The following is an 18,072-nucleotide window of genomic DNA, read 5'->3' as shown; positions in this document are numbered from 1 at the left end:
GGGTGGTATGAACGGCAGCGCCCTTGTCGAAGAGAGTATCTGTGTACCCGGTTCAGGTTCAGGCCAAATTGGGGGTGGAAGCAAGTGAGTGGAGGTTGGGGGTTACAAATGAGAGAGAGATGATCGGGTGTCATGGTACGGAACCTATGTGATTGGTCCTGAAGTTGACCACTATGGGGCCGGCGAGCCGGGGTAGATACCTGGAAGCCCAAGTGGGACAGGCTCATCTTGACGTACGTACCTCACTCTTCTCTTCTCTGTTTTGATTTTCCGGTGTGTGCTAGTTAGGCATGTACGGATGGACTCGAGAGCCGGATCCGCTTCGGTCTAGTCCTTACTTTCCAGCGTCTCCAGCATACTGCAAAGAGGCCCTGTCGTCCCCAGCCTTCGGATGTGGTGAGTTGTGTGTAACCCGTTTAACCTTCCGGCACATTCGCGCCTTAATTTGGGGTTTTACTGCGGCCTTGGGTTATGTATTGTACACGTGTTTTTTCAATCGAAACTTCTCCCAGAGTGGCGTCTTGACTTTGCATTACTCATGTATGATGGCTTTTCGGACTCCTTTGGTCATGTAGCTGTCACCACTCGCCCGTCTTCTGATGGGCAGTTGTCGAGTTCGATTCCCTGGCTTTTGTTCATCTATTTAGCAGGCCAAATCCTCGTGATAGCCAGATGTGCGGTTTAACGAGGTGTGCATTGTCCGAGGGAGTCTCAGGCCCTGACTTGGTGCCAAGAACTGCGGAATAGAACAGCCAGTGCCCAGAAAGAAACAAGTGTCGACCTTGGGGAGCCATGACGGTGTGGTCTGCGTTTCGCGGCAGGCTGGCTGTACAGTTGTGTGGGGTGATGCTCCTGCAAGCCTTCGGGCAAAGAGGAGTCGAGAGTCAGTAGGCTACAGGGTGGTCAACGTCCCTTGCCGGTGGGCACACCGGGAAGTGTTCCATCAACGTAGGCCTTAATGGACTCGGCTCGACCGCATTGCCTCAACCAGTTACCCGAGAACTAGGTAGTCGTCGTTAAAATTGCCTTCTTCCTGGTCGAAGTACCTTGTCCTCAGCCCGACAATCCAGACGCATTCATATCAGGTCATAATTCTCTGGGAAAAAGAAAAGAGGTAAAGAAGAGGGGGTTTGCCTCTTGGCTTCGTGCAGACTTTGCTGCAGCATCCAGACACATGTGACGGTCGGACAATGCGTCCGCTCCATCATCCGGATCGATTCGCCTCCGTCCATGACATCGAGTCTCTATGACATTCCCTACTCTCTTACGGCAATCCGTCATGAGATCAAGCCACTACCGATCGAGGCAAATAGGCGATGCCAGTCGACGCAGGCTACATGGGCTGCTACTCGCCACGGACTGGGTGGTGCGCTCCATCCTCTGCCGTGCCCAGGACTAAGCTTCCATAATGAGGGGAGAAGGGACGTGTACGAACGAACGGGTACAGGCAGTAGCCGTTTCGATCGGGAGGGTCCATAGGATGCCGCTGTTCGTCACGATCTGAGATCCATTTCGTGCCGGCGAGTGTTCCGCCGCATAGTCTGGCTTGCCGGCACAGACGCTTTTCTTGTGCGAACCCATCTGTATAATGGGCACCATAAGGTGCGAGGTTGTGAGAGCCGAAATGAGGAGGGTCTGTCAATACGTATAGCGACTGAAGAAACGGTCGATGGCACGCCTCCACAGCCCGGCCCGGCTCCTACGTGCCCCTTTCCCCTCTGGACTTGCTCGTTAACAGGAGATAAATGGGCTGATTGACTGGGACATATGCAGCTCCGAGACCCTAGACCATGCTTTCTGATTGAGAAAACGGGAACAATGACCATGTAGAGCAGCTGGTGCAAGAAAAGAGAGGAGAGGAACGTAACTCTACTGCAGAAGAGAGGGGAGCCACGGACATGGAGCCAATACGCTCAGTTCTCATCTCTCTTGTCGTCAGGGACATCCCTACTAGCGTGGACCCGACGGAACGGTACGCTAAATTAGCGTTGAAACCGATGGATCCCACGCTCATGCGAGGGTATCATTGGATCGCCTCAAAGTCTTTTTGTCAGGGCGCCGGGGGTTGATGTAGGCCTGAGGCCATCAAATTTCACACCCCCCCTCCCTTTCCAACGTTTCAACACACACCTCGTCGACTTAGCTGTTTGCTCACTTCACCCCTCCCCACCTTTTCGCTTTCTCCTCACTGGCCAGTGACGGATCCAGGTTTTCGGAGTTAGCGCGCGTCTGTTCACTCGAACGTGAAGCTTAAGCGGTGTCAACCACTCACGGTGCAGCTGTCAACTCCAAGGGAGTCTTCTCACTTCCAACGAGCCGCCAACCTCGCATCACCAACAGACAAATGCCAACAGTGTATACAGCTTTGTCGACTTTTAACCGCGACATCTCACACCCTCCCACACCACCAGAACTCACATGCCGCGCCTGAGCTCCCGTAATCTTCTACACCACCCGGCCTGCTGCAGAAATGCCCGCCAACTCTGTTGCTCCTGGCCGCCTCTTTCTTCGGTCCTATCGTCCCAGGCGCGGGCACCAGGCCATGAGGCATCCCGAAAGTGGACAAGCCAAGCAACAGCTGACGGTGCGTTTGCTTCGAAGGAAGAGCAGTCGATGCCGTCCCAACCTCGCGTGTCAACCCTTCCCCATGATGCTTTCGAGGCGATGGTACCTTGCAGATCATCCTTTCTATGGAGAGATGCCGGCACAGAGGGCTTGTTTGTGGTCTGAGCCCTTGTCTTGTAATACCCCCAGTCTGTGCCACAATCAAATCCCTTTTGGTGCCGCCTTAGCCTTGCAGTGCCCCTTTCGTCAATTGCTCGTAGCCGTTCAGTTCGGCTGGGCGGTTTTGGAGGCGACCGAGTAGTGGGGGGCCAGAAGTGGCATTCCCAAGGGTACAGTTGACCAGACCTCGTTCTTGACCGTCCCATGGAGCCCAAGGCTCTATTCACGGTCACGTCTAAGGTCGCCAACCTGGCCTAGAAGCCCTTTCCAACCACAACAGCCTGACAAGTGAACGGCCGCAGCCCGGATATCTCGCACTCTGCACTCTTAGCGCCCGGGTCGCATACTCTGTCGCCGCCATTGGCCATCACCACCCCATCACGCCGCTGATCGCGTCTGTCACCGGCTCAGGCGCGGTTACTGGCCTCTCTTATCACGATCTTGGCCAAACCTCGGGCCAACACTGCCTTGACTTCACTCGAGGCACTGCGTCGCGTTACATTGCGCGCTTTTCATGCCAAAAGAGCGCTACCATCCTGCTGGGTCACAGCCATGCAACTATCCTCCGGTAGGGAATTATATTGGAGGTGCGTGGTAAGAGTATCCACTGCACACCATTCTCTACCAGACTCGGATGGTGCAGCTCGTCGTCTGCATCTGGCCATTGAGAGACAGCTCAGAGCTTTCGGCGGCAACACCGCGCCAAAGCAGCCGATCAAGAGCCATGGCCACATCAACCGGCGAGTCGTCAGCGTCCGGAAGCGTCGCTCTTAATCGCTTCCCAAGCTATGGCATGTAGTGAGAACCTTGGCCGGGCGATGACCTCTGGTCCAGGTAGCAAAGCACGCTCAGGCTGGCGGCGATCGTATCGCACGCCTCGTGTGCTTTTCATCCGAGATTTCCAGTGGGCAATGGGTCCGATGACGCTCGCCATCGCTGCCCCGTGCAACCCTGAGACTCCACCACCCTTCGCAATCAATGAAGTCTAACGGCCCCTGAACTTGGACTGGTCAGTCACCCCTGGAGCATGAAAGGGCAACCCCGAGGTACAAGAAGATACAGTATGAGTCGGATTACACCCCTCCGTGGCTTCTCCTGGCCTCATGCGGGTAGCGCATGCTCCATGGCCACGGCTTCCAGGGACGTCGTCGTTCCGGCTAGAGGCATGCAGGACGATATGTCACATACGATCCTCGGCTCTGATAGCCTTTACTCACTGGAGAACTGCTCAATGGAGGCAATCAAGACAACTCCTTCCGGGAGAAGGTGCAGCGGTGGCAGCCGACATTCGAACGGCTAGACGGACGGAGTTATCCTCGCATCCCACCATCACTTGACTCTCTCGAACTGTCTGTGACTCGCCCTCCCACTAACGAGTGATTTTGACGCACACAGATACTTTCTAGGACACGGCACCCACCTCGTCTTTGCAAAATCGGCTTGCTCTTCGGCCAATAAGGCCACACTACACAGCAGCAAACCATCCATCTTCAGCGGCGGTGGCCCCCGTTGAGCTGCTACCACCATCCCTGACGCCCACGAATCATGGACGACACTCCCGTCGGCGTGGTGAAGTGTCTCTCCGATTTTCATGGGTAGCCATTGTTTGGGCCCTTGTCGTGAAGCATAGGGGGGTGAGAATACCCAACGCCGTGGTGGCCCCGTGTGGAAGGAGATGCCATGACTGGTCTAGTCTGAGTGAACAAAGGCGGGCGTCAAGCCCCTCATCGGTTGCGTCCGTATGGACTTTTCCCCCCTCTTCCTCTCCATGTCGCATCTGGATTAGCGGGCAAAACGTTCCGTGGAAGTGAAAGGATTTGTTGCTACACCCTTTCGAAGCCAAGCTTTGCCGCTGTGTAATGATTTAACCAGGCAGTCTTAGGAGAAGATTCGCAAAGGGCGCCTCCGCCACCTCCACCTCATTCATCTGCAGATGATAGGGTACAGACGAGGAGGGCGTTAAAATTGGCTGAAAGCCTTCGGTACTTCAGCCCCCAAACGCTGTGATCTTTGTCGAGCTCCTGTTCTCACTTAAGACGCCGACGGGAATGGCGCAGCCAACGGCCGTAAGGATTTACTCCGACCGTTTCAAAAGCCGCCGTTGGCGTAAGTATGGAGAGAGCTACGCCTCTGTGGGGATAATCAGCACTCTAATCTGGACGATGAAGATCAACTGGACGTTACTGAAGATGGTCTTCGTTGGCTGAGTATGACGGATACGAGCAGCGTTGGCGAAACAGATCTCTTATCTGGCCCATTCCTAACAGGCGACCTTCTTAGGGGCCATCACCGCCACACGCAGATGCCCATCATTGTTGGTAAAGTCCTCATCGTGGGTCAATGATGACTTGGAGAGAATGGTGCCTCGCAAGGCGTTCTTTTTCGATTTTGTATTCCTCAGCTTATGGCTCATTGATAACGTTGTCTTGGGTGGCCCTCGACGTACGAGACCACAACAGAGGCCCGAAAATGCGGCCAAGTGCCTGCGAAGCCCCCCCCCCCCCCCCCCCCCGCCCCCGTCCGTTCCACGGCGATTCCGGACACCGGTTGAATTGGACCTGTACACCGACCTGGAAGCATCCAAGATATCCCAGCGTAGTCCAGCCAGTTACAGTGTTCATCGATGACTCCAGAAATCATCTCCCAGGCCCTTTGAGTCGACCGATTTGTCGCTTCCCTGACGTGACCCCTACCCTACACTCCAACAATTCGACTGCAGTCTCGGAGCTGACCTCTTACATGGTGCAGGGTGGTGTTCACTCTGCCACAAGCCTCTGCTCCTTCGCAGCTCCCAGAATATCCGAAGCCGCAGTCGCACCATTCCAACTTCGCGATGCGCGATGCGCCTAATTCCAGAGACACAGGCAAACAAACGGCTCCACGCCCGCGCGTTATTTCTATCCTTGTATCTTACCGCCCGTTGGGATTTTCCCAACGTGGGAAACTGGAGTGGCGGAGTGCCAGATCCATGCCGGAGGCTGTGAAGCTCTGCAAGGAACGAACGGCCAAGCTGCCAACAGACCAACGCCCCCCCCCCCCCCCCCCCCCAAGCAGCTGGACACCCCGCGAAAACAAAGTGTTTTCGTCTGCTAACCAACAGAAGACGACCAAATGGACTATTCTTTACCCGCGACAACTAAACAAGCGCAGCCGTCCACACGAATCCCTTCCTTCGACCCCTCCGTCGCTTGTGCATCCACTCAACCCCCCGGCCCTCCCTCTACGATCGAGAACAGAAGCAAGAGACGCTTCACAATCTACGGTTACTCCCGGCCGCCACTCCCGCCTACCACGGTGGCGCTGGGCCCGAATACCTTTCTGCGGTTAATTGACGTCAACAACGTTGGACGACCTGTCGTCCTGCTCCGCCCGTAACACCCGTCCGGTCCCAGCGATGACTCGACAGCCTAATTTTGTCTTTGACTGCGAATGGCCCACGGGGACCCCAACGCACGATGGGCCTCAACCCGACGTCTCCACGCGCTGGTGAGATCATTCTCCTTCTGTCTCCTGGAACTGATGGCGAAGTGGACGAAGGTGTGCCTCGAAACCGAAGCCCCATGTCCATCACACGTCTGGAATCCGTTGGGCAAGAAACCTACCTCGCCCCCAAGGGGGGGGGGGGGGGGGATGACAGAGAATGCCTCGCCCAGACCCCATCAACCCAATACCAGGCCGCCCTCCCGTTCCTCCACGATGATACAAGCGACAACGAGAACCACCTGGTCGAGATACTTCTCGAACTCGTACAGATACACGACCCGCCGGGATGAAAAACCATGCCCTTCCTTGGCCTGTTGATCCACGCCCCGAGCCAGCCGTCACCGCCGCTACCGTTCTCGAAGAGGAACAATACATACTCGAACCTACCAAGATGGCAGTCTCGCCCACCTGGTCGTTACAACACGACCCGCAGCTGTCTTGCAGATGGGAGAAGAAATACCGGTCGTTGCTGCATCAATTCGTTGCCTTCCCTCTGTCCTCATAACTGGCCCTCTCGAGATGGAAATAATCTAAAAACTCTTCGAAAGGGTTCTTGTTTGGACAGTATTCCAATGTAGGGGGGGGGCTAGATGCTGCATATGCCAATCGACCCATCACCTGCCGAACGTTGCCCTCGTGCTACGTGGGCGTCGAGTGGTTTCGGCCGTGGGGTTTCCCATCACAGGTTGCGCGAACGTTGTCTTGAGTAGGTCACTTCTCCGAAACAGAAGAAGGGGCTGCATGTGACCGCCGAAAAGTGATATACTTCGTGCGCAGAGCCACGCCCGTCTGCTGTCTCTCCTGCATGTTCATGCTGTATGGCCGTCATTCGGGGCAGGGCAGGGCTTACGGCCGAAACGACGCTCGACTGCCCGGCTCTGATCAGCTCCGGTCCCGTGAAAGATTCCCGTGCCTCAACACCAACATATACGGGAAGTTTCCGAGCCGGGGAGATCAAGCCGTCATGGCTCATGTCGTGACATGTGGCCATCATCTGTCTCGTTAGAAATGTCTCAGGAGGATGTACTTCAAAGACGCGACGGCACCATGCACAGCAGGTAGGAGGGGAGGGGCGCGCAGGTCATCAGACAGACCAGGTCACTCTTTACCTGCCAATCCCAGGAGACAACACAATTCAGGTGTCATCGAATTAAAACATTGTGAATTTAGATAATGCTGCAGCTAACTACAGCACCTTCGAGACAGTGTATACTTGTATACCCTATGAAACCTGCACCCGCTACTGCCAATGCTTTGATGATCCCGCAAAGGACACGGAAACAGAGAAGCCTCCCGAGAAAGAAATGAAGAAAACATACAAGACGACCGCCCAAACCAAAGAACCCAGTGTCGACTCATGATGTCGTGGAGCTCGTGGTCGAATATACGCATGATTATACCGTCATCAACAAACCGTGCTAAGAAACCAGGGTAGACGGGGGGAAAGGGAAAGGGGGAAAAAGTATACGAACGAGAATCGCTTCTTGGAGAGCTTCCACTCCGGGATACCAATGACAACAGCAGGAGCGAACTGGACAGCCTTTGTCCTCTCGCTGGCGCGGCTGATATGCTCGGGTAACAGAATATTCGCAGCAGGATATAATGTCGCCCACCACGGGGTACGGGAGGATCGCCTAGAGCTGCACACCAAGTAACTCATCCCCGGACCCCGTACCACAACGAGAGGGCCAACGCAACGGCTGCCAAGGGGCGTTTACTCACCCCTTCCTGGCAGGATGCAAGTCAGACTGTCTGCCATGTTTCTGTAGTTCTGAAACCGGCCCCCAAATGCGTCGGCGTTCCTCCCGCATTGCGCCTTCAGTGGGTAGAGTCGTCGTTTTCATAGACCCTGCCTTGCGTCAGGCAGGTCCTATGCGCCCTCAAGGGGCTGCACAAAGTTGTAGTTAAAGTCCAGCAGGCCATCCAACATCCAGTGTTGGGGGTCGAAGAAGTCGTAGTTGGTCTCGCCATAATTCATCCCGCTTAGCATGCTGTTGCTGGGTGCTTGGCTTCCGACGCCGCCAGAGTGGCTCGGGGTAAGAGCTCCGTTGGTCGTGAGCAAGCTGCTCGCTTGCAAACCTTGCGTGGCCGGCATCAGAGTGCTGTCCAAATGGGTCGAAGACGCTGAGGACTCGTTCGCTGAGTCTGGATTAGTAGGTTGCTTCATGGCTATTTGGAGTGGCACGTAAGTCAGTCATCACAGTCACACCGAAGAGAGACGTGGACGCAATGGCTAGAGCACGGGAAGGGGAGGAGCGGGGAGGGGCTGGATAATTACCGTCAATCGAGCCTCTACCTTGGGCTTGATACTCTTCTCTCCACCGCCACACAGAGTCGAACACGAGACTCATGCTATGGCGACAGCGCACCTTGAGCTGTAACGTGTCGTCAATTAGCAATGGGGAGTCGTCATTGTCGTACGATGCCGTGCTGTTGTTGTCAAGCCGGGCTCCGTTCCACATTTGCACCATAAGCTCGGCCAAGCGCCACTGAAGGTCGTTGTTCACAACGCTTGTCGCACGGATTGCGTTGATCGTCTGGTGGAAGAGGTTGCGACCACGGTCAAAGTCGATCGTCTTCGCAAAGAACGACCTCATGAGCTTGAGCAGAGCAAACCCCGCCGCTATCAACATCTGTTGGATGTAGTTCGTGGCATATAGCAAGATTTGCCCAGGTGAGTTCTGTCCGGGCGATGTAACCTTGTCGACCTCGAGAATGTTGTCCAAAAAGCTTGTTGTGGCTCTCCAGAGCCCCATCAGATCATCGATGTAGCCGGGTGTTGTGCTCGAGTCGAAAAAGCCAGCCAAGCGCAGGTGAAGGGCGGCAGCTCGCATATGAAGGTTGACGATTGGTCCCAGGTGTTGTGAGAGGATAGCTGCCTGAAGTTCGTTGAAGTCCTTTCGGTACACCCGCATCAGCATGGCTCGATGCTCGTCCCCAGCAACCCCTCTGGGATCACTGGCGTTGCTGTACATCTCCTTCGAGACTTTGTCGCAAAAACGTTCAATTTGAAGTCTAGCCTCCAGTTCGGGTGTCAATCGAAAGGGCCCATCTTCGCCTCGACGAACGGCCAAGGTCCAATCATAGAGAGTCGAGGCCGGCTGACCGTAGCCAGTGCCGATGGTCTGAGCAACCACGTTGCAGACAGCCCAAGTCGATACGCGGTCATGCAGTTGCTCTTTGTTGAGATCGACGGATACCCTGGAAAAGTCTTGGCTGTGATTAGGCCTGTGAAGGCCAATGCCAGTCGCGACTTTCATCATGACACCACACAGAATATGCGTTGGGTCAGCACTTGTCGTGCTTGTTGGCAGGGGCCATGTGCAGAGCAGACACAGAGCTTTGACAACGAAGTAACTGCTGGGCACGTCTCCAATAGTGGACCACAACAATCGCGTCAAAGGCCCTGATATCGAGGTCAATAGCGTGGGATCTGCACTATATCGTCGAGCAGCAACTGAGATGATGGACCAGAAGAGTAGGGCGTGCTGCTGAAAATACTGGTCGGGTGTCTGTTGGGGGTTGAGAAAGGGGAGGAAAGGATGATAGTAGGCAAAGAACTCGTTGAACAGCTGGTTCACTGACTCTTCAGTCAGGCGCACATTCTCCAGTTCGTGTGTGTAGCGTGGTAGGCTGTACGACCCACCCCTCTTGAGGTGCAACAGCGAAGAGACGGCCTCGTCAGAACCCATGAGAGAGGGGTTCCGGGTGTGGGTATACACGCTCGTTGCGATGGGAGACTGCAGGTCGTGATCGTCGTCTTCGACGGTGTAGCCCTGGTTTTGGGCGCGTGCGATGTTGCGCCGTAACCTGTCGATCTCCTTCTCCATCTCGGCGTGCTTCGAGCGCTTGCCGATACGCTTAAAGTTTGACTCGATCTTGCACTCGAGCTTCAGACGATTGCACCGAGAACAACTCTGGAAGGGTTCTTGAACGACATCGCATCGCAGCTTTTCCAATTGAGGGGCTGTTAGCTGACTAGCTCTTGCAATGGCTGTGGTTCCCGATGTGGCTCACCTTTTGTTGTCGGCACTCGTTGCAAGCGCGTTTGACGCCGGGCTGGCGTTTCTTAGAATCAGGCTCGCCATTGTCGTCGTCATGACCTACATTGCTGCCGGGGCTACTATCCAATGCCATACTGCTGTGCTTCCTCTTTGGAGGCCCGTTGGGAGCATGACGGGCGTTCGTGGGACTGGCGGGCGACACGGGCGTGGCCCCGCCGGCAGAGACGATGCCCAGTCCGTCCATGCAGGGCACGGCGGACGGTCAGTCCGGGTGAGTGAGACAAGACAAGACGCAGCTCAGGCGGGTTCGGGGACCCCCTTCCCGGGCCGGGCGTGGCGTGAGGTGCGAACGGAGCTCGCAGGAAAGACTCGGCAATCGGAGATGTCTGCGACGGTGCAGCGAGGCTCACTGGGGCGCGGTGGTCCGGTGTCGCGACGTGTGTGTTGGACTTGTTGATGTGAGGTGTGGCCGAATGCGGAGGGCGGGGAAGTTTGCTTTCTGATTTTGACCTGAAGAGCGAGGCAAGATTTGCTGTGGATAAGGGGACCTCTTTGCGTCTCCCCAGCCGTTGCACTTTTTTGAGGGGGGAAGGGCCGGGATTGGTCACCCTATTGGCCGGTGAAGCCTAGGAAGGCCCGCTTTCAGCTTCTGCAGCGAGCGGGGTAAGCATGTCTTTCACACATGTCAACTGCCTAATGTGGAAGGGCTCGTCGGCGATCCGGACCAAATTGTCACCGTTGACGATCAGGTTCTGTGCTCAGACCAGGTTGAATGTCAAAAGAGAGCACAGACACGTGGGATAAGACCCTGCACTCAATATCGAGATAGCAACTCCGATTGAAGAAGATAGCTTAAATTGGGAGCGACGAGAGATGTTGATCCGATATCGTGCTCCTGCACTTTAATATCCACACGCCTCGTCTTACATCTGGAGAAGAGTTCCCACGCGCCCACAGCAGTTGGCATCTTGCCAAGAAGGAGCCCTCCAGAAATGACCAGCCCAATACCCAAAAGTGGGAATTGTAGGTCAAAATTGGGCCGACAGGCGGGTGAGCGCCAGTCTGAGTGGTCAGTTGTTGGCGGAAAAGCGTGGGTCTGTGACTAATCACAATTTGACTCGCAGGTCCAGTCAATACCATTCTTTTCTTCGGCATGGTACTGTACAAATTCAAGGTTGACCTGCAGGATTATTTGATCAGACGAACCCTTATTTCAGATCCGTCAAGGGGAGCAGCCTGACTCGCGCGGCCTCCTGGTTGAAGTTCGCACTCGTCCCTGCCAGCCCGTCAGATAATCCTGCGTCTGGTCAGTCCGATTTCTGTCTCTGGCAATCTGCATGGCTCACGTCACTTTGCGACTTCAGCCATGCCGGAAACAGAATCAAAAGCAATCCGCAGACCGCCGGTAAAGGTCGAGCTCGCATTGCCGCCTCTCTACCAAGGCAAAGGCTCCTACACTCAAACCCCCAAAGAAGCCCGTGACGTCCAATTCGCCTTGCCGGGATCACGATCCAAGCCAGGTGAGACCGCTTGTCTCAAAACAAGATACGCACTTATGAAGCTGACTGTTTTTGCAGTCGAAGTGCTCCAGATAGACTCGGCGGCTGTGCCCCAGCCATTCGTTGATCCAGCTGTCTTCAAGAAATGGGGCGGCGCGACTTGATCTGAATGGAGATTGAGAATGACATGGTCTTCAGTCTCTAGACTTTGCTACGCAGTAGGCTTTCCAGCAGTGAAAGGGTACAGATTCTCTCTGTTCAGACATTACACAACATGCCGGTTGAATGGCTGGTCCGGGCCCTTTTCTAACCCGTAGATAGGAAACTAGAGTTCCGGTAACTATGGTCGGCATCTGGGACCCACCCCACTATCCGTCCCCCCGCGATTTGAACGCCGGACACTTTGGGGACCCAGGATTCGGCCGCCATCCGGCACCTTCGGCCTAACTCCTGCTTTGACGAGGTCCACTATAAAGCAGCAGCGATCACCAGGGATTTGTTGCAGCATGTCTACGCCCGGCCAGTTCAGATCAGCAGGGATTTCTCCCTTCATTCATCTCGACCTTCTCCCCGCCCAACAGCAGAGTAGACGAAGATGATTGCATGGCTAGCTGAAATACGATGAGTGCTACATCTGCACAAGTAGCCGTTGAGAATTGTATGTCATTATCGAGAACATGACATGAACTGAGCGTCAGCACCATGTCATCCGACCGATGATGATAGTCTACATAGCTTGTCAATGTGTGAGCAGTCACCCGATCTCGAATAACAACCCGGATCATTGCCCCGGGAGTCACTTTTGCGGAATTGGCCACTTGTCATTCCATCTATCAAAGCAATTGGCTTGAATGCTTACGAAGAAATGGGATGTAAGCAGCAGCATGTCGTCTCAGACTTTCTCCCCGTGCCCACTTTCCGAGTGCGGGGTTCCGTGCACTAAGATGGTGTTTGCCATCGGCATGTCGAAAGGGCAAAAAGGGCATGGTTAGCAATTGTCCTACGACTAGCGCGTTGCTTTCTTCCCTACTTCAAGGCTATAAGAATCCAGTTGCCGGTCAAATCCGATTCCTCCTGGCTCTCCCTCTCTCCCTCGCTACGTCACGCTCCTTCGATATCGCAGATTTATTACCTTTTCTTGACGTCTCTTCTTGGTCGACTAGCTTAGCTCTTTATCCACATCACGTCCAGCCATGTTAACTCAAACTAACGGTACCTCGACACAAGGGGGATACACTGTCCCGTTCTTCATCGACGGTGAAAAGGTAATCCCTGATAAAACTTTCGACGTAGTCTCTCCCGCCACCGGAATTGCTGTCCACAAATGTGGCAGCGCGACTGAGAAAGATGCACTCGCGGCAGTTGACTCTGCTGCCAAGGCATTCAAGAGCTGGAAGAAGACAACGTTGATTCAGCGTCGAGACATCTTCCTAAAGGCTGCTGCCATAATGGAGAGCCGAAAGGAAGAGCTGGCTCGCATCATGTCTGAAGAGACCGGCGCTGCTGCTGGATGGTCCGAATTTATCTTGGGGCTAGGCATTGGTTGCATCAAGGACGTTGGCGGGCGCCTCGTCACAGTGGAGGGCTCCGTGCCAGCAACGAACGATCCTAACATCAGCGCACTCGTTCTGAAGGAGCCTTACGGGGTCGTTCTTGCGATTGCGCCCTGGTCAGTAGAGTACGCTAGAAACCCATGAACACCGGAGCTAATTGGGTTGCAGGAATGCCCCCTTCATCCTCGGAGCACGATCAATAGCATTCCCTATCGCAGCTGGCAACACCGCCATTCTCAAGGCCTCGGAGTTTTCACCAAGGACACTTGTCGAGATGGTGTCTTGCTTTCATGAGGCTGGCCTGCCCAAGGGAGTCCTGAACGTGATTGTTCACGAGCCTGTCAACGCCGCGGCCATCACGACATCTCTGATCGCCCACCCTGAAGTCAAGAAGATCAACTTCACCGGTAGCACCGTCGTCGGGCGCATCATCGCCAAGCAGGCAGGAGAGTACTTGAAGCCCGTCTTGCTGGAATTGGGAGGCAAGGCCCCAGCCATCGTGTGGGAGGACGCCGATCTCGACCTGGCTGCGGATCAATGCGCAATCGGCTCTTTTCTCCACGGAGGTCAAATTTGCATGAGCACGGAGCGAATCATTGTTCACAAGAAGGTCAGCGAGCAGTTCCAGGCCAAGCTGTCTGCCTCAATCGAGAAGATCTTCCCGACAACATCCGATGCGCCGGTTCTCATCAACACAGTCGCCGTTGAGAAGAACAAGAAACTCATCAAGGATGCTGTCGGCAAGGGCGCCTCCGTTATCGCTGGCAACGTCGATGCCAAGGAGACGTCCAAGACGAGGTTGCGGCCAATCGTCATCAAGAACGTGAGCACTGACATGGACATCTATAAGACCGAGTCTTTCGGGCCATCCGTGTCGTTCTTTGAGGTCGAGACCGAAGAGGAGGCTCTGGCGATCGCCAACGATACAGAGTACGGCCTGACATCTGCTGTATTTACGGAGGATCTGCGCACCGGTCTGCGGTTTGCCAAGGAGATTGAATCAGGCGCCGTCCACATCAACAACATGACTGTTCACGATGAGAGCGGCCTGCCTCATGGTGGTGTCAAGTCCAGCGGCTTTGGCAGGTTTAACTCGACTGGTTTGGAGGAGTGGGTGAGAACCAAGACGATTACGTTCCGGAACTGAGTTTCTCTACTTCCATCGTGAAGATTGCTAGTCTGGAGGACGTTGACTGTCTCGTCACCTGATCCTCAATGCACGCACAGATATGGCGCAGTGCAGCACAATGCTTATTGTAGACGAATCAAGAACTCTCAGGCAAGTTGCACCTTAGTGCCTTTTAGTCTGGCATTTCGCGCCCTCCGACTCGCTGTACAGTGCAGTCCAAGCCTAGGAGTAATAGGCAGCACCAATCCTTGAAAATTAGTGTGTGACAACCAACAAGTGTGCACAGTTCAAGCACTCCCTTCACAGTACCAGGCACTTCATGCTTACGGTCAATATTGAGCGTAGCTCGGTTATTGTCGGGGAAGTCGACTTGGCGTAAGATCGTGCGGACTTGGCTTCGGTCCTCCGCTTGAATAGGGCAGTTGGTGGGCTCCTAGGTCTTACAAGATAATGATTGGAATCTATGCATCTGCAAGTGAGATACTGAACCCACCACTAGCCTGACACTAAGCGGGGTGGGATGGCTGTCAGCATTGACGGGTGCCCAAGGCCACACTCCTCAGCTCCTAATTCCCCGGTCCTTGATTTGATTTCCATGTTTGGACTGGAGGTACTAAGTCCCCTAAGTCCCCGGACGATCAAGTTCCAGGAACATCACGTCCAACTGAAACCGAGTCTGCACACTCAGAATAGTTGTTCCTCATGACTTGCCGCCCAGAACGTTGGCTCGAATGCGTTGCTTCTGTTGGTGGGAAGAGAGGTTACCTAAAGTGCTAACTCACCTACCTGATGGATGGTGAACTGAAGCGAAGCGACGCAGGGTCCGTGCAGGTCTTGTGAGCTGATTCAGCGCTATACTCTTTTCGTCAGTGAGCTCTCAAGATCCTTGCATCGCAAATTCAGGTTCCATCTCGTGTGATCTTTAAGCACAATGACATGACGTCCAATTGCCAACATTTTGCGCCATGCTTCCCGCACGGGCTGTCCGACCAGCTCTCCGTACGCTACCGAGCCTTCGAAACCCGTTGCTGAGACGGCAATGCCTTCCGAGACAATGGTACTCCGACAAGAAACCCACCGCGACTCCGGCCACAACCTCCGCTGCCGAAGATGACCTCCCCGACCACCGAAAGCTGGGCATCCAACAGGAGCTCTTCACCACCTCCGTCTACAGCCCGGGCTCGCCAATCTTCCTCCCGAACGGCACGCGCGTATTCAACCGCTTGGTGGACTTTTTGCGGCGGCAATATGTTCACTACGGTTTCGACGAGGTCATCACGCCAAACATCTACAAAAAGTCTCTCTGGGAGGTGTCGGGCCACTTGCAAAACTACGCTGACGACATGTACACCGTCACCAGCCGCGCGCGCGCCCCCGAGGAGAAGGCGGCAAGCTGTTGCGACGCTGGCAGCAGGGACCCGCCGCACGAGGGCAGTGGTGAGGCGGCCCGGATGGCCGAGGGCGAGGACGACGACTACGGCCTCAAGCCCATGAATTGCCCGGGCCACTGCCTTATCTTCGCCTCCAAGAACAGAAGCTACCGCGACCTTCCAATCCGCTACGCCGACTTCAGCCCGCTACACCGCAACGAGATCTCGGGCGCGCTTAGCGGCCTGACGCGGGTGCGTCGCTTCCACCAGGACGACGGCCATATCTTCTGCCGGCCGATCCAGATTCGGGACGAGGTGTTCAAGACACTCGACTTCATGAAAACGGTGTACGGCGCGCTGGGACTGGACTACTTCGACTTCGCGTTGTCGACGCGGCCGCCGGACCATTACATTGGCACCGATGCCGAATGGGAGCGGGCGGAGGCACAGTTGCGCGATGCGCTGGAGCAGGCCGGGCTCAAATACACCATCAAGGAAGGGGATGGTGCTTTCTACGGCCCCAAGATCGATGTCATGCTTCATGACTCTCACGGGAAGTCGCATCAGGCCGGTACGATCCAGCTCGACTTCCAGCTTCCGCAGAGATTCAATCTCGAGTACCAAGCGCCGGCGCCCAAGTCGGAGGCTCAGGGGTTGCCGCTGGAGAAGGCCGACCCTGTCGAGCTCGAGACTTACGGGCCCGTGGCACCCGTCATGGTCCACCGAGCCATTCTGGGCTCGGTCGAGCGTTTGATGGCGTTGCTGATCGAGGAGTACAAGGGCAAATGGCCATTCTGGCTGAACCCGCGCCAGTGCGCCATCCTAACCCTAAACGACACGGAACCCATAATGCAGTGGGCGTCCGAGATCAAGGATGTCCTGACGGGACATGACCGCGTGAGGGACTCGAACAAGCCAAGACAGCCGCGCCCGACGGGTTTCGCAGTCGAAATTGACGCGAGTCCGCGGTCATTGGCAAAGAAACTGGCCGAGGCGAGGGAGAAAGGATTCGGCGTCATCGCCGTGGTGGGGAAGCAAAACGTGCAAAACGGGACCGTAACCGTCAACGTGAGTGACCGGTCGTCGACCAAGGAAGCCGGCGATAACAAGAAGGCGCGCGAGGACATGACGCCTGTAGATCTGCGCGAGAAGATGCAAGAAATGGTGGCGACGTACCAATAGCCGGCGTACGCCGTGTATAACATCATGTAGAGTTGTATGTATATTACTCCAACAACAACGCATGCCGAGTCGTCTTGCATGTGTCTGGAGGCCACTGTACAAACAGACCGCCCCGCCTCCTCTGTAGCCCATACTAACGCAGTACCGTTCCTCAGCCCATGCCTAACAAGGTATATCTTCTCCGGTGACCCTAACTCCATGATTGAACCCCGAACAAATTCCAAACGCGACAGCTGTCGGCGACGGCTCGCCGTGTCACCTCGTCCTGCTGGAGGTGCTGTTCGCCTGCTGATGAAATAGCGGCCTGTGGATGAAGGTCAGTATCAACCTCAAGCCGGGCCGGAGGCTTAGAGTACTCACCGCTTATACTTCTCGTCGACTTCGCCGCCGGTGCTCTCGATGCGGTCCACCAGTTCCTGGCGCTGCCTGAGCTGCTCCTTCATGAATTCAACCGTCTTCTTCAGCACGAGACCCTCGGAGCGGCCCTGGCCCTCCAGACCTGGCACCAGCTCCGTTAGCCGATCGAAGCCCTCACGGATGGCCTGACGTCGCTTCTGTTCTGTGAGCACGTGTTAATTGTGTCGTGCGCTGCGCTGCGCCCCGAGGAAGGCAATGCGTGCGCGATTCTGGAGATGTGCGCGCAACGCAAATCAGTCCACAAAGCGAACATCTGGACTCACCAGACGCAATGTGGTTCTGCTTCTTCTCCGCCTCGGTGAGGCGCGGCTTCTCTTCTGGCTGCTCGGCATCTGCCGGAGCTGACGGGGAATTTGACTTATTTGGGGAAGACATGATGCAGGCGCAATCGGCTGCTGTTCCGATACAAGTGTGTTTGCTGTCAGTAGGGTCAATTTCATAGGCAGTAGTGTGGTGGTCTGGCTTAATGTCGGGAAGAGGAAGATGTGGTGTGTGTTTTGCACGATCACATGCTGTTTCGCACCAAGGCGGGATGTCTCTGAGATCAGGTCCCTCCCTCCGCATTACGGGAGTCCCAAAAAAGTCCAAGACCGCCCCTTGTACGGTAAGGTTCCTGCAGCACGTTTGTTTCCGTCCGGCACACCGCAGGGCTGGCTGGCAGCTGAATTGCTAACGCTCCTAAGGGGATCGAGATAAGATAAGAACTGTGGA

At 55.3% G+C, this 18,072-nt stretch overlaps 6 protein-coding genes across 6 annotated transcripts; 4 read left to right on the top strand and 2 right to left on the bottom strand.

Annotated features, from left to right (window-relative positions):
• Positions 1-6,179: 6,179 nt before the first annotated feature.
• CH63R_05820 (uncharacterized protein) lies at positions 6,180-6,497 on the top strand (the record flags this gene model as incomplete). Its single annotated transcript, XM_018300795.1, has 1 exon — positions 6,180-6,497. One exon carries the CDS (start codon positions 6,180-6,182, stop codon positions 6,495-6,497), a length of 318 nt encoding a protein of 105 aa, XP_018158645.1.
• Positions 6,498-8,077: 1,580 nt separating this feature from the next.
• Positions 8,078-10,455, bottom strand: CH63R_05819 (Zn 2cys6 transcriptional activator; the record flags this gene model as incomplete). Its single annotated transcript, XM_018300794.1, has 3 exons — positions 8,078-8,346; positions 8,486-10,124; positions 10,225-10,455. 3 exons carry the CDS (start codon positions 10,453-10,455, stop codon positions 8,078-8,080), a joined length of 2,139 nt encoding a protein of 712 aa, XP_018158644.1.
• Positions 10,456-11,577: 1,122 nt separating this feature from the next.
• On the top strand, positions 11,578-11,874 carry CH63R_05818 (uncharacterized protein; the record flags this gene model as incomplete). Its single annotated transcript, XM_018300793.1, has 2 exons — positions 11,578-11,731; positions 11,789-11,874. The coding sequence occupies 2 exons, from the start codon at positions 11,578-11,580 to the stop codon at positions 11,872-11,874; spliced, it is 240 nt and encodes a 79-aa protein (XP_018158643.1).
• Positions 11,875-12,903: 1,029 nt separating this feature from the next.
• Positions 12,904-14,410, top strand: CH63R_05817 (Aldehyde dehydrogenase; the record flags this gene model as incomplete). Its single annotated transcript, XM_018300792.1, has 2 exons — positions 12,904-13,379; positions 13,432-14,410. 2 exons carry the CDS (start codon positions 12,904-12,906, stop codon positions 14,408-14,410), a joined length of 1,455 nt encoding a protein of 484 aa, XP_018158642.1.
• Positions 14,411-15,357: 947 nt separating this feature from the next.
• CH63R_05816 (Threonyl-tRNA synthetase) lies at positions 15,358-16,944 on the top strand (the record flags this gene model as incomplete). Its single annotated transcript, XM_018300791.1, has 1 exon — positions 15,358-16,944. One exon carries the CDS (start codon positions 15,358-15,360, stop codon positions 16,942-16,944), a length of 1,587 nt encoding a protein of 528 aa, XP_018158641.1.
• A 255-nt stretch (positions 16,945-17,199) lies between these two features.
• On the bottom strand, positions 17,200-17,925 carry CH63R_05815 (helix-loop-helix DNA-binding domain-containing protein; the record flags this gene model as incomplete). The annotated part of the gene is made up of 3 exons (XM_018300790.1): positions 17,200-17,248; positions 17,305-17,503; positions 17,625-17,925. 3 exons carry the CDS (start codon positions 17,923-17,925, stop codon positions 17,200-17,202), a joined length of 549 nt encoding a protein of 182 aa, XP_018158640.1.
• Between the last annotated feature and the right edge of the window lie 147 nt (positions 17,926-18,072).

The sequence above is a fragment of the Colletotrichum higginsianum genome, chromosome 4 (genome assembly GCF_001672515.1).
Source record: "Colletotrichum higginsianum IMI 349063 chromosome 4, whole genome shotgun sequence".
Taxonomy (NCBI): Eukaryota; Fungi; Ascomycota; class Sordariomycetes; order Glomerellales; family Glomerellaceae; genus Colletotrichum; species Colletotrichum higginsianum.
Note: the sequence above shows the minus strand (reverse complement) of the source record. Positions and strands in the feature narration are given on the sequence as shown.